The sequence below is a fragment of the Hyperoodon ampullatus genome (genome assembly GCF_949752795.1).
Source record: "Hyperoodon ampullatus genome assembly, chromosome: 6".
Lineage (NCBI taxonomy): Eukaryota > Metazoa > Chordata > Mammalia > Artiodactyla > Ziphiidae > Hyperoodon > Hyperoodon ampullatus.
In genome coordinates this window covers 17,518,364-17,533,358 of record NC_136919.1, presented here as the reverse complement: position 1 = coordinate 17,533,358, position 14,995 = coordinate 17,518,364, and the positions used below count along the sequence as shown (strand labels likewise).

General features: G+C 42.4%; 1 protein-coding gene across 3 annotated transcripts in view; it reads right to left on the bottom strand.

Moving 5' to 3' along the window:
• Positions 1–14,995, bottom strand: part of ASTN2 (astrotactin 2) — a gene marked incomplete at both ends in the record, with an annotated part of 919,723 nt that overhangs the window by 492,497 nt on the left and 412,231 nt on the right. For all 3 annotated transcript variants that reach the window (XM_079706619.1, XM_079706617.1, XM_079706618.1), the window contains one exon: positions 11,624–11,791. In XM_079706619.1, coding sequence (XP_079562745.1) covers positions 11,624–11,791 — 168 coding nt within the window. The remainder of the gene's footprint in view (positions 1–11,623; positions 11,792–14,995) is intronic.

Genomic DNA, 14,995 nt, shown 5'->3' with positions numbered 1-14,995 from the left:
CTGACTGCTCAGGCTCATAGTAAACTGCCTTTTTTTTTTAAACAGTCCTACAATACTCATTTTATTCAATTCATGTTTTGAGCACAGCTCTAATAATAGCTAACATTTGTTAAGTGTTGTGTACCAGGCATTATGCTAAGTGCTTAATATGCTTTACTTAGTTCAATCCATGTACTCATCCTCTGAGGATTGTTATGTTGGTATCATCTACCACCATTTACCACTGAGAAAAACAGAGGTTAAGAAAGGGTTGGGAACGTGTCCAAAGTTGTGCAGGTCCAAAATAAAGGGGCTGGAATTTGAATCCCAGTGCACTGGAACCCAGAGCTCAAGTTCTTGACCATTACAAGATGTTTATTAAGAGTTGAAATGTGTGGTGGTCCCAGTTTCCTGTTTGTACATTCCTTCAAGAAATCAGGAATCATGAGTGATCCTATTTCTACATCCTCCAGAGCCAGAGTTGGACACAGCATTAGCTTTCAGTACAGATTTTCAGTACACAGAATTTCAGAGCTGGAGAGCACTTAGAGAAATCTAATGTAAGCTCCTCTTATATTAAATAGAGAAACTGAGGCCCAGAGACAAAGTGGCATGTCAAAAGTTACATCTTGAGTAAAAACTGCAGATCTAGGAGAAGCCCATGGAATTTATCTCCAAATCCAGTGTTTCTTCTTTCATCCACTCATTCCATTATTCATCATTAAACATCAGTACAATGGGATAAAGCAGGGAATAATATAGACAAAATCCTTGTCTTTTTATGGCATACAGTCTCTTAGATAGCAAGGAATTGAATACAGAACCACACATATAAATGTATATTAATTATACATTGTAGCGTAGGCTAGCAGTTAAGAGGATAAACTCTGAAGCCAGACTTCTGAAATTCCAGTCTAAACTCTACCATTTCTTAGACGTGCAACTTTGGGAAAATCCATTAACTTACGTAATTTAGATTCCTCACATGTAAAATGGTGATAGTAATAGGGCATTCCACTAATTCTAAGACACACAACTTTCCACATTTCAATATCCCTGAAAATGAGGACTTATGTGGTAATTATTAGTATCTTATGGTTATTAGTGGCAGCATTTTTTCCTTAATAGTGCATAAGATATTGGTACATACATATGTTTGTGTCTTGGTTTAGTTAAAGTATGACTCTATCTACCTCACAGGGTTATTGAGAAGATTAAATGAGATAATACATGTGACTTGCTTAGAAGAGTGCTGACACAGAGTTTGTGCTATATCATGTGCATTATTATTATTATTATCATTGTATTTACTATAAAGAAAAAAAGTAGAGTGCACAAATGGAGCTTAAAACATGGAGGAATAACTGAGCCTAGAAGGTCAGCAAAAACGTCCTTAAGGAAGTGACATTTAAACTGAAACAAGAAGGACAAGGATGCGTGAAGAAAGTGGCTTATACGAAGTGGGGGTGGGTAGAGGGCAGACTGCAGCCTGCAGAGTGAACACACCTGCAAAGACCTATCGCACTGGCTACTGGAAATGCCTCACCCTTGACAAGTGTGGACACTTCACAACATGGCTTTTGTATCCTAATAACACTCCCATCTCCAATCTATACTTTTGCCCATACTTTTGTTTATTCATAATCCATTGGTCATAAGATATTACAAATATATTTAGAAGCTTCCTGAATTTTTTTTTAAATAGTAGGACATAGAACATTTTTGGGGGGGGACAAATGTATGTTTGTAATACATTTGTTGGCTAAAATTAAACACAGACTCTAATTTAAATGACAGTAGATTATTTTCTGGATGATAAAATCTAGTTTTAGAAGCTGAGAGCCCTCTTCCTCGTTGGTACAATTCTCTTGGAGATAATTACCAGAGATGCATCTCAGGTTATCTTCCTCCATGCAACTTTACAATATGAGGTTCTCACAACCTCTTTCTTTCAAGTTCAGAAGTAAAGGCTGCCTTGAACTTCCAGTGGGACTGGCATGTTCCCAATAAGAAAATGTTTTCAAAGTCTCTTTTGCAGCCCATTCTAACCTTCCCACCCTTCCCAGCGCTTGAGCAGGCAGTCCTGTGGCTTGCTGTCGTGGGCTCTCTGAAATTTTATGACCTCATCTTTGACACAGATTGTTCTTTTCCAAGGACCTCAACCCTCTTCCACAACATAACATTTTACAACACATTTAAACCAGATAAAGCCAGACTCCCAAACAGAGATAAAAAAAAATGGTTTCCCTACAACTCATAAGTGCTGTCCCAGTTTCACCTCTCTGGCTCTGCATGTTTCCCTCATCCCCAACCCAATCGGGTCCTTTTATTTTTTTCCAGGTCAACTTATTCTGCAAATTCTTTGTCCAAAGGATTTATGCCTGCCTCTGAGAATTCTCAGCTAACACCTACCAGAGGGAGAATGCCAGAATGTCTCTCTCTTCTCAGTGCTAAGCAGACCCTCTCACACACTCACTCTCAATACAGTAGGCTCCTCACTCAGTCTGGGTCCAAATCCCAGCTGAGACACTTAGTAAATATATGACCCTGAGAATGTCAATCAGTTACTTTAAGACACAGCTTCTAGTATGGAAAACGGAAGCAATAATAACCACCTAGATGCGTTGTCATGAAGACCAAGAGAGTTACTAAATCAGTCTCAGCATAATACCTGGTACACAACAAGTACATAATAAACAGTAGATGCTGTTCCTGTATTCATGTACCTCTTGATATCTCACCCAAATTCTACCATCCTTCTCTTAACTGTAAGCTATATTTGGTCACTGTCTAACACCCTCATCTGCTATAAATAAATAATGAATGTATCAAATGGATCAGTCTGATGTGATAAATGTGCTTTTATGATTAACATTCATTTCACAGAATTTAAGCAGAAAAATCTTGGTCTGTTGTTGTTTGAACGTCTTTTGTTGGAAATGGTGTTGGATAGTTTGTTTCCATTATCTTGTATGTCTGAAAAATAAGGCGTTGGGTTCATTAATTTTTTTTTTTTTTTTTTTTTTGCGGTACGCGGGCCTCTCACTGTTGTGGCCTCTCCCGTTGCGGAGCACAGGCTCCGGACGCGCAGGCTCAGCGGCCATGGCTCACAGGCCCAGCCGCTCCGCGGCATGTGGGATCCTCCCGGACCGGGGCATGAACCCGTGTCCCCTGCATCGGCAGGCAGACTCTCAACCACTGCGCCACCAGGGAAGCCCGGGTTCATTAATTTACAGTCAGTTCAGATGAGTTTTGTTTAATACAGCTCCCAGTAAAGTTCGGGACCAAGGAATGGTGAGGTGGAGAGCATTATGGATTCCGAGGACCGGTGTCTCGCTTTATGAAGGACTGATTTCCCCAGTTGAGGTCCACTGGGGTGACAGCATAGTTGGACATGGACTGATCCTAACCAGATAAAGGACAGAGCTTACTCTGAGTTCAAGAAAGACTAGTGATACTGAGCTCAAGGGAGAAGGTGACTTTCAGCAGAGAATTAATTGTCCCAGATAAAAATCTTTAGCAAAAACACACTTAGCCAAAATGTCACTGTCAGCACCCTTAGGGCTACTCCTGGTCTTGACACCAGAACCCTACACCCAACCCACTACAACTGAAACTTGCTTCTCATGCATTCATTCATTCACTCATTCATACACTCAAGAAAAGATGTATTGATGTTTCAGTACCTGATATGCAGCAATAAACAAGATGAGCAAAGGTCAACTCTGTATAAAACTTATGTTCTCATATATAAATTTCTCCTCTCTGGTCTGCCAGAAAGTTGGCTCTCTTTGGATAGATCTCAACTTATTTAACTGCACATCTCACTAAGCACCACCCAACGTAAACCCTATGTTATCTACTACATTACCTAGAAACCCCCCATGCTACAATCCCCTTCATGGCAAAGACATTCTTATTCTCTGTGAATTCTTGGTCTTTACAACTTCATGAAGTCCTTGTGTCCCTTTAAACGCTAATAATACAGGGATCAGCAAATAACAGAAACAATCTATAAACAACTGGAAAACATTTAGTACATTATAAGACATACATAGGACATAACTACACACATTGTATTCTCATTTCATATCCAACTGCAAATGAAAAGTGGCTGCTGAAGACATGAAAATAAATTGCATAGGATGGCAAACATGACTGACATCTGTATCAATTTGAAAAGAAAATTCAATATGCTTTAAATGCCATTTACAAATTGTTTCAATCATACTTATGTTCTAAGTTAGTAGTGCTTAAAAGGTCATAGAAACATGAATTTTAAGCTGGAAAATATCTTAGGAATTATTCAGGGTTGTAATTTGTATCTTGCCACTAATTGACTGAGTGACACCAGGCAACTTGCTTAGCCTCTGTGACCCTCAATGGATCAGTCTAGATGATCGCTAGGGACATTTCTAGCATTAAAATTATGTTTCCACTAATCTCCTTGTTGAAAAGAAGGAATATAAAGTTCACAATACGTGACATACCCAAGGTCAAATGACAAATCTGTGGCAAAGCTGGCACAAGGATTGAGAGCCTATGACTTTTTTCATTGCACACATTTAAAAGTCACACAAGGACTAAATGAAAAGCCAGCAGATGGAAACATCCAGGTTACTGCAAGTTTCTTCATTAGGTGGTCAAGTCTTAGAGGCCAGAGGCTGTATCTTACTTTCTTCTCACGTAATCTAACACAGCTGTGCATTGCTGAACTAAAGGTATTTCATAAAATAGTTATTAAATTAATTGAAATGTTTATTAAATTAATGAAGTGAAGACACTATGGACTAAATAACTGATTATAAAATAGCAGTAGACACTATGTTTTGAGTTCCCACCATAAATTAGGTACTGTACCAAGTGCATTTTAAATGTGATTTTTCATCTTCTTCTCACAACAACTGTGCAAAATGGGAATTATTTGCCTCTTTTTGTATATGTAAAAATGAGGCTTGGATATGTTAAATGATCTGCCAAAGTCAGTAAACAGAAAGGCAAGCATTTGAACCCAGTTCTGTAGGATTCCACAGGATATTCCAATTCTACTCTGGTTCACTAAAGGCTTGAATGAATAAACGAATAGGTGAAAGAATTAGTGACTAAATGAGTTAGTGTTCTGCAGTTACCTGCCTCATGTGGTTTGGGGCCATACTGTCAATGATTTTGTACACAGAATTTAACATGATACCACCCATTTGCAGAAATTTAATAAAGCTGTTTCACACTAAGATTCACCCATGATGACATTTTTTAAATTACTTTTACTGAGGTAACTGGTTTGTAACACTATACATTTCATGTGTACATTGTATTTCTACTTCTGTACACACTACAACATGTTCACCACCAAAAATTTAGTTTCCACCCATCACCATAGAGTTGATCGCCTTTACCCATGTCACTCTCCCCATTCTTCTTCTTTTTTTTTTTTTTTTTTGCGGTACGCGGGCCTCTCACTGTTGTGGCCTCTCCCGTTGCAGAGCACAGGCTCCGGACACGCAGGCTCAGTGGCCATGGCTCACGGGCCCAGCCGCTCCGCGGCATGTGGGATCTTCCCGGACCGGGGCACGAACCCACGTCCCCTGCATCGGCAGGCAGACTCTCCAACCACTGCACCACCAGGGAAGCCCACTCTCCCCATCCTTAAGGTCAAGGCCTGATCATTTGGACCGTGTGTGGTGCTGCATTTGATCGGACCATAGCATGTAGTCCTTGAATGTTCACTTCCTGTCTTCAGAAAGCTGAAGAGTAATGGTAGTTTATTCTGGAAGGGAGCATAATGCCGCCCTCCGGCAACATTTTCAAGCCTTCTCTGAGCCATCACTGAGACTCTTCTTTGCCTTGGTCCTTGATTAGTTTGTTCTCATCCCATCCACTGTTATGATGGTAAATGTTTAATGATTGACTTTCCAAAGAAAATAAGCCATGATTTGTAACATTTACCAATTTTGTTGGGTATAATAAATACTCTCATCACAGCCAATTTCCAAGCTACCTGCATGACAGAACTGAACAAAGAGCTGGGATGAGATGGTAACAATCGACTCTCATGAGTTCACAGAAAATCATAAAAGGAGGAAGAAAGGGAGGGAGGGAGGGAGGGAGAGAGAAAGGAAGGAAATTTCCCCCCCTAGGCTCCTTGAAAAGATCGAATTCACCAACTTTCAGTTTCTTCCTCTATATCTGTCTATGTATAAACTCAGATTTGAACTCCATACAAGCCAGCTCCAGCACACTCTGGAATCAATTCCATAATCGGCCCTGCAGGTGGTACTAATTATTGAAATCCCTGGAAAAACACACCTGAGCTGGGCTATGGCACAGAGTCAGGAAAACTTGACCAGGCTCCTTCACACATCACGGCAATTATATATTCTTCAGCAACACTATCTCCCCAGTTTCCTTCTCCTTTCTGGTCAGTTGGGAAGAATGATCCTTCTTGTTGACACAACCAATAAAGCATTAAGGCATGATGCTCAGTACTTGGACTCCATGACTTGGTTCAGCCCTATAGATCCCACCAACAGAAGGAAGGGCTCATTTAGGGGAAGCTAAGCCACTCTTGTCAGATCTAAGATCTGAATATGTACAGGGCTTGGGGGTTTAGTTTTTCCATGACTTCCCCAAATTCTAATTCTTGGTGGAAGGTTGAGGAGAGAACACCCAGCTATTCCCTTGGGCAGTTAGATGTTCCCTAAAACAACTGGATAGACAGAAGGCAAGTTTCCCTTTTTCAGTGGCCGATGTAGCCTTACTAAAATCCCTGGTGCTTCTCAGAATCTTCAGATCCTCATCTTTCTGTGAGCTCTCTTCACCCCACCTTTCCAACCTTATCTCCTTTCACTCCCCTAGTTCTCTTCCTCTACCTCATGTGCAGCACATTCTCCAGAGGCCAGCCCAGCTATGCTGCTCGCTGGTTCTGGGAATCACTCTAGACTTACTTTCTCTCTTTCTCCATCATCAAGATTCCTCTCCTCAAGCACCTTTTATTCATACTCCCCACTGATTCTACAAGGCTCAGCTAAAAGGTCATATTTTCCATGATGGATCTCCTGAAATTCCCATCTAGAATACCTTTCTCCCTTTTCTCCAGGCATGAGGTACTCTATAAATGCCTGTTCTTGATTTATTCTACATTGTGTCTTTTATAATAGCTGTAGAGGAGTGTATTATTTTTATCCCTGCAAAAATGTGAAATCCACGAAGGCAGGAACATTGTCCAGTTTGTCTGTGATTTCCCATGGCACTTAACACACAAGACAATGCATTTGTGGAATTAAGAAAATCTTGCTTGAACGGATTTAACAAACTGAAATACATTTTACATAGTGGGTTTGAGTCAAGCTCCATGAAAATATATTCAGGGAACTTAGGTTCCTATTTCCACTCCTTATCTGTAGATCACCCCATCCATTTGTGTCTTGTGATTTGTAAGAGCAAGGTGCTCTGCTGAAGGATAAATAAGATACAGTAGTAAGCTTGAAGGAGCTTACATATTAGCGTTGTAGTTTCCAAATAATAACTCATGTCTTAATCAAATTTTTAGTCAACAGAAAACTCTGGTGATACTGTAGAAGTCATCCATTCTACAGAGAGGGAATGAGAGGTCATTAAGTAAATAGAATTTGGGGAAGTAGATAATTAAAGGATAGAAGAAATTTCAGGTAGAGGGAAGAGCCTGAACTCTAGTCAGAAGGTAAAACTCTGCCTAGGGTGTTTGGGGGATGGGAGTATTGTGAATGGGAGCAGAGAGGAGAATGCAAAGGGGAACGTTCTTGGGAACGTATGTAGCTGAATGGGAGGGTGAGACTCTCTAGCTGGTCTGGCTACTGGACAGCTCTTGGTGACCCAATTTCTCTAGTGCTGGAAAATATTTAATCTGAGTTTATATGTAAGTGGATACGGGGGAAGAAGCTGAAAATTGGTGAATAAAATGTTTTCAAGGAGCATGGGAAGGGAAATTTCCTTCCTTCCTCCCTCCTTCCCTCTCTCCCTCCTTCCCCCTTTCATTTTTTTTTTTTTTTTGTGAATGAATTATATGTCAGTATAATGATACGTTTTAAAGATACACAGATGAGCAAGACACATGCTTTGAACCCCCCTCTCCAGCCCCTAGCAAAGCTTTACAGTCTGCTGATAGATCCAGACAAGGAAAGAACAATGACTGCCCAGGGACAAGGACTGTAACACAGGGAGGCATGGAGGCTATGAGAGCAGAGAGCAGGACCCCGTAACTTGGTCAGGGCTGGGGGTGGCGAGTCATGAATGCCTCTGAGAGGAAGGATGTTTGGGCTTCATGAAATGGAAATAAAAAGAGCCCCTGGTCTCCAAGTAAAAGGAGGAGAAAGACATTTCAAGGGGGAGGAAACCAGCCCGTGAAAGGGATGCAGGCATGAAAAGGCATGGTGCCTTCAGGGAAGTGCGGGTATCAGTGTACCTAGAGCCCATGGTATGTGACAAACAGAGGCAGAAGATAAAGTGATAAAAGTAAGCATGATTTTGTCAAGATAAATAATGACTTAACAAATATGGCGACTGGGCCTCTTGCTGTTTGTTTAGAACATGGAGGACTATTTGGGAAGAAGAGTTTAGAGCCTTGCTGTACCAAGGGTAGTACTTGGGTCAGAAATATCAGCAAGAGCTGACAGCCTTTAAGGGAAGTAGAATCTTAGGCCTCACTCTAGACCTACTGAGGGCTTGAGAAGCACTGGTTAGGAGCACAGGATCCTAGGTTTGAATCCTGGCTCTGCCACCTGTGTGTGTGACTTTGTTCCTTTTATCTTTCTTCTCTGGGTATCAGTATCATCAGTGATAAAGTTGAGGAGGCCAACCCAGGGGATTCTAGCAACACCTTCAACTCTAAGAGGCTGAGTGCGTGCGTATGCGTGTGTGTGTGTGTGTGTGCGCGCGCGCACGCGTGTGTGTGTGTGTGTGTGTGTGTGTGTGTGTGTGTGTTGGGGGTAAGGGGATACTGCTTAGGGTGTCAGCACCTTAAAGTCTAAATGTTTTAATCAAGAGAAAGAAGATTCAGCTGTCTGGTCCAATGGTACACTGGAGTTGCATCACATTTTCTGAATAGCTTCCCCAGTAGGCCTATGTAAAGGCTGGAAAAATGTGTCTGAATAGAGGCTCCCAACTAAAGGATAAGAAGGGAATGATGGTTAGAAAGCCTAATCCCTGCCTGATTCTGCAAAGACACAGGGGTTAGCCTGGAGAATCCCTCTCCTTACTCCCGAATTGCTGCCCCATGGAGAAGCAGAAGAGAATTTGGGTAGAGAAAGCAAACCCTTGACCTGGGCCACTGAGTCTCCTCAGCTCTACAGAGGCTTCCTCACGGCATCAGTACAGTGAGATTTTCAGGCAAGATGGCCAGAATCTTGTTAATGGAGAGGCAGGTGAAATTGCAGAGAAAAATATACCAGTATGAGTTGTCGGGGAGAGCACAGGACGGGGAGAAGGGGAACTGGGGTTCTAATACCAGCTTCGTTTCTCACTTGCTTTGTGATCTTGGTAAGCTTTTCTCCTCTCTAACTCCTACTTCCCTGTTTGTGGACATTAATAACTATTGGAAAGCAACTATGAGTAAGATGCTGTCCATTTACTAAGCAATAACTGTAGATAAGATGGTGCCTTTTGGGTTAATAGTATCCATATATTGTTGACTCACAAATTTCTATCTCCAGCTGAGACCTCTTCTTTGAATAAGACTTTTGGATTCCAATGCCTATTGTTCATCGCTACCTGATGTTTAGGAGTCATCTTGAACTAATATCCGAAACAGCAGTCTTGATTCCCTTCACCTCAGCCCTGACCCCCCTACAGCAGCTTCTGACTCAATAAATGATAAGTCCGTCACGTCACTGTTCAGACTGAACGATTTGGAATCATCTTTGACTCCTCTTTATTTCTCATCTTCCATATCCAATAACAAGTTCTGTCAAGTCTACACTCTAAATATATCCAGAATTTGATCATTTATCACCATCTTCTCCCCCAATCCCTGTGTTCCCAGCCACTACTAACTCCTGTCTACACGGGAAAAACAGTGCCCTTGAATGCCCTCTAAGTTGATTTGTCACACAGCAGTCGGAGTGGTCCTGTTAAAATGTAGGTCAGATCATGTTGCTCCTTTGCTCAGAATCCTCCAATGACTTCTCATCTCACTCAGAGTAACATCCAAAGTCCTTTTCCTATATAAGGCCTTCCAACCTCCCCCCAATCACCACCCCCTTCCCAAGGTTCTTTTCTAGTTTACATCCTAACTTCTCTCTCTCCCCCCTCCAACCATACTGGTCTTCCTGCTAGTGCTGAATCAATGGGATCTTCCTGTGCTCCTGCTGCAGAGGCTGGCGCTTGCTATTCCCTCTGCCTAGAATGCTTTCCCCCCAGATGTTAGCATGGCTCCCACCGCCTCCATCTTAAAGTGCCGGCTCAAATGTTACCACCTTGGAGAAGCCTTCCCTGACCACCCTTTCTGTAATAACAACTCCACCCCTACTCCCAGCTCAGCATCCCTTACGCTTCATGCTCTCCCGCCAGCATTTATCATCCCCTGACACAGTATATCCACATTTACCTGTTTGTCTATTGCAGCACTGTCCCACAGAACTTTCTGCAATGATGGTAATGTCCCAAGTTCTCCAAGAGGTAGCCACTGGACACATTAGCTATGGAGCACTTGAAATGTGGCTAACTTGCCTGAGGACTTTTATTTAATTTTAATTTTATTAACTTAAATTTAAACAGCCACAGGTGGCTAGTGGCTATCTTCTCAGGCAGTGCAAATTTAATGCCTCTGTAGAATATAAACTTAATTAGGACAGAGATTTTGCCTTTTTTGTTCACTGCTATGTCACCAATGCCTAGAAAAGTGCCCGGCTACTCAATAAATATCTGCCAGATGAATGAATAACTGAGTATACCAGGAGATTTCCATACATTATCTCATTTAATCCTAACAACAGGCTTGTGAGTTAGATGCTACTTTCATTCCCTAGTACTCAGAGAGAGAAAGTATCTTGCTAAAGAATGCCCAGCTAGTTTGTACCCTATAGCCAACATCTCCCCATTTAAGGTGAAAAAGTTCTGGGGATCTAATGTACAGAATGGTGAACAGTTAACCATATGGTATTATATGTGGAAAACTCCTAAGAGAGTAGATCTTAAATGCTATCACCACGTACACAAAAAAAGTAAAGTGATGGAAGTGTTAATGAACCTTATTGCTGTAATCATTTATATGTGTATTAAATCATCACATTGTACACCTTAAACTTATACGATGTTATATGTCAATTATATTTCAATAAAGATGAAAAAATGATAAAGAATACCCAGCTAGTAAAAGGTACTGATAGATAGGATCTAAGCTCAGGAATGTCTGGTGACATTCAGACACTTTGCTTTGCTGAAACTGGACTAGATGTTCTCTGGGGTCCTTTCTGAGATGCTGTGATTTTATAAGAATTTGCTTTGTTGTCAGGCAATGGCAGTACATAGTTTAACCACCAGTGGGATTGATGGACCTTTACATAAAGCCCCTTGTCAATCACTCAGAAGCCATGACTCTTCAGGAAGGAGTGCAACCATCTTCCAGCCGACACCTTCTCTCCCTCTATCCCCAGCCCTGCTCATGGCTCACCAGTTTCTGGGTCGCAGAGCTGCTCACAGGCATCCGTGGTCCTCTGTCCACAGAGGTCCCTCACCCATGGGGAGGTGGCGTTGATCTGGTAATACAGGGACAGCTTGGCCGGGTTTAACCAGTCGGAGATGTCCAGGTAGCTCCCTTCACTCACCACAAAGCTGCTCCCTGTGGAAAAACAGAGAGAGAACTACTTTCTCCATGATTTTAGGGTACAGGTGTCTTGCCACTGATGCTGCAGGGCAGGAACAGAGACAGGTGCATAAAAGCCATCCGCCCCGCGACCCCAGGTCCTCTGTTCTCGCTTAGCTACACACATTCACAGAGCATTTATAATGTGCCAGTCCTGGTGTCAGCAGCCAATGGAGACAGGCAAGTCAGACATGAGAGGCAGTTCAGCCTAGTGCTTAAGAGTCAGGCCCTTAGGACTGGGAGAGACTTGGGTTCAAATCCTGGATCCACCTTTACCGGCCATGGACTTTGGACAAGTCACTCAATGCCTCTGGGCCTTGGCTACCTCATCTGTAAATAGGAATAGTAACGGAACCCACCTCATTGTTGTGAAAATGAAATAAATTAATGTAGATAAAGTGCTTAGCCAGTGCCTCATTTGCCCTAGTAAAGAATGATTAAATATTCAAATTTAAAATATAAAAAAAGCTTTTGTTTCTGTCACCCAGGCATCCCCCTTGGAACAGGGGTCACTAATACCCCACAGGGGGAAGGCAGATTATATCCCTTGGAAGCACTGGCTGACTATAAGGGAAATAGCATCCTGGCCCCCTGGCCAAGTTGTGTTTTGTTTTGTTTTATTGTATGAGAGATAGAGAAAGAGAGGGTAAGAAAGAAAGAGAGAGAGAGAGAGAGAGATGGAGTCAAAGAAATCTGTAGCATCTCTAAAAGAAAAGCAGCACTCATACAATGGAAGATGCCTTAATGTTGGGATATAATAAGGAAAGATGGAGTTTGGGGTGAACTGGGTACTACAGGCTCTATCAAAATGAAGCAGCTGGGGCTTCCCTGGTGGCGCAGTGGTTGAGAGTCCGCCTGCCGATGCAGGGGACACGGGTTCGTGCTCCGGTCCGGAAAGATCCCACATGCTGCGGAGCAGCTGGGCCCGTGAGCCATGGCCGCTGAGCCTGCGCATCCGGAGCCTGTGCTCTGCAACGGGAGAGGCCACAGCAGTGAGAGGCCCGCGTACCGCAAAAAAAAAAAAAAAAAAAAAAATGAAGCAGCTGCAACTCAGCTCTAGCCAGCTCTAGCCAGCTCTTGCCAAATGGGTCTAAAGGTAAGTGGTGCAAGGACTTCAGGTTTTCATCAGGAGAGGCTGAAAATTTAGATTTTTATTGTAATCAACCAATTTGGAAATGATGGTTTAAATTTGTTCTTGAAAGCGTGTGAAGGCCAAACAAAAGACCCCCCCCACACACACATACATACTTACACAGCCATATATGGGTTACATACATATATACACATACATATATTACATATATTCTTTGGGGTCAAGGAGAAGAAGCCCATTCAGGGTGGCTGCATATTGGGTGTAAATGGTGAGTGCATATATGTAGCAATAGAGTGAAGGTAGAATTTCACAGAGGGAAATGGGGAAAAAAAGAGTTCACATAGGACCAGGTTTCACAAAGCTGGACTTGGAGAGTGGTTCTAGATTTATGGCAGATCTAGAGACCTCAGCAGAAGGAGATCTTAAATTGTTTCAAAATCAGCATGACTTGGCTTCTCTCCCTACATCTGCTTCTCTCTACCTCACTATCAAGCAACAAAATCTTTCCATGTATGCAATTTAAATTTTCCAAAGAGGGACTCAATTAATAGCCATCCTGTATGTTTGGCAGCAACCTCTTTGTCAGGTCCCATCAGACCCTGCTGGCTAACCAATGGATGGGTTCGTCTTGCCTCTGGTACCCAGCTGTGGTCCAATGGGCAATGGTCAGAGAGGCAGGGCCACATCAAACCCTACCTGGCTGCCCTGAGGATCGAAGATTCCCTGGAAAGGATATGGGCATGGCAGGCAATGTTATCTTCTCTAAGTCATACACATGTTATGATTTATATCATCATATAGAATGAGTTCCTAAATAAAAGCACAGTGGACAATATGGTTTTGGTGAGGATGAAAGAGGACTCTATGTGAAAAGCATTGGGAGTAGATAGCATCTGGCTGGGAGAAAAGGAAATGACCACATTTGAAGTTGGCCTTAAAATCCTTGGCAGCTAAAGCAAAAAAAGAAGAAGTCTGTTGGATTCCATATTTTAAATTTCTGGCAAGGGGAGATATGCAAATCGATCTCCAAAGCCATATTTTCCCCTCTGGAACTAAGCCCGAGCAGAAACATGTCACATGGGTCCTTGTGCAAGGCACTGAACGTCAGTATCAACTACAGATTTTTCTTTTAAAAAGCACAGTCATGCTGTTTAAGTGGATAATTCTTGTATTTATTCTCACTAAAGACTGAGGGATGGATATTGAATTATGTCCCAGGGCTGAGTTTGGCTAATCCCACTACTTTAGGAAAGCTACACAGCACAGGGATAAAGAGAATAGAGTCAGCAAGATATGTATTCAGATCTTCACTCCGTTACCCACCAGCTCTGTAAACTTGGACAAGAAAACAAATCCTCAGTTATATCCTATGAAAGCTGTGAATACTGATTTCCCCTTCACAGGGTTAAAAAAAGATAAAGATTTAATGAGACAATGCATTTGTCTTAGGTCAGGTTCACCAGAAATCAGACTCAATGGCAGAGACTGGCATGCAGGAGGTTTTGGGGGGTGTTCTCTTGGGAGGGCATGAGCAAAGTGGGGTTGGGCAGAGGGAGAAGGTAGCTCGCTATGCCATTGTAGCAAAGCCCTCAGCTGATCCCACGGGAAGCCCTGGAACTGAGATGGTCCTTCTGAGTTGTTCCAAGTCAAGATACGGGTGTCAGGTCTTCACATCCCCACACAGCCAGTCATAGGCTGTAAGACATCCCTGGGGAAGGGACATACACTTGGATGAAGTGGTTCCTTTTAATGGAGGGCATTTCTCCAAGGAAGACTGAGAGAGTGGTCAACCGTCAACATTCCAGGTGGCTGGGGGAATGAGTGCCCCTGTTCTAATGAGAGATTTGGAAGCAGCATTACAACATCCACTATAGTACGTGAAGTCCCTGGCACATGGGGGAATCTCAACTTGCTGGAGCTATTTTGATTACTATTTGGATTGCTTATGAGCTTGGAAGCTCTGAATGCAATACTGGTTAACAGATCTTTTCAAACATGAGAAATATGATTCTCACTGGAAGTGACTCACTCAAGAGCAGGTTATCCTCAGCTTCTTTAAAAAGATACTACGCCTAGGTATACTGTCG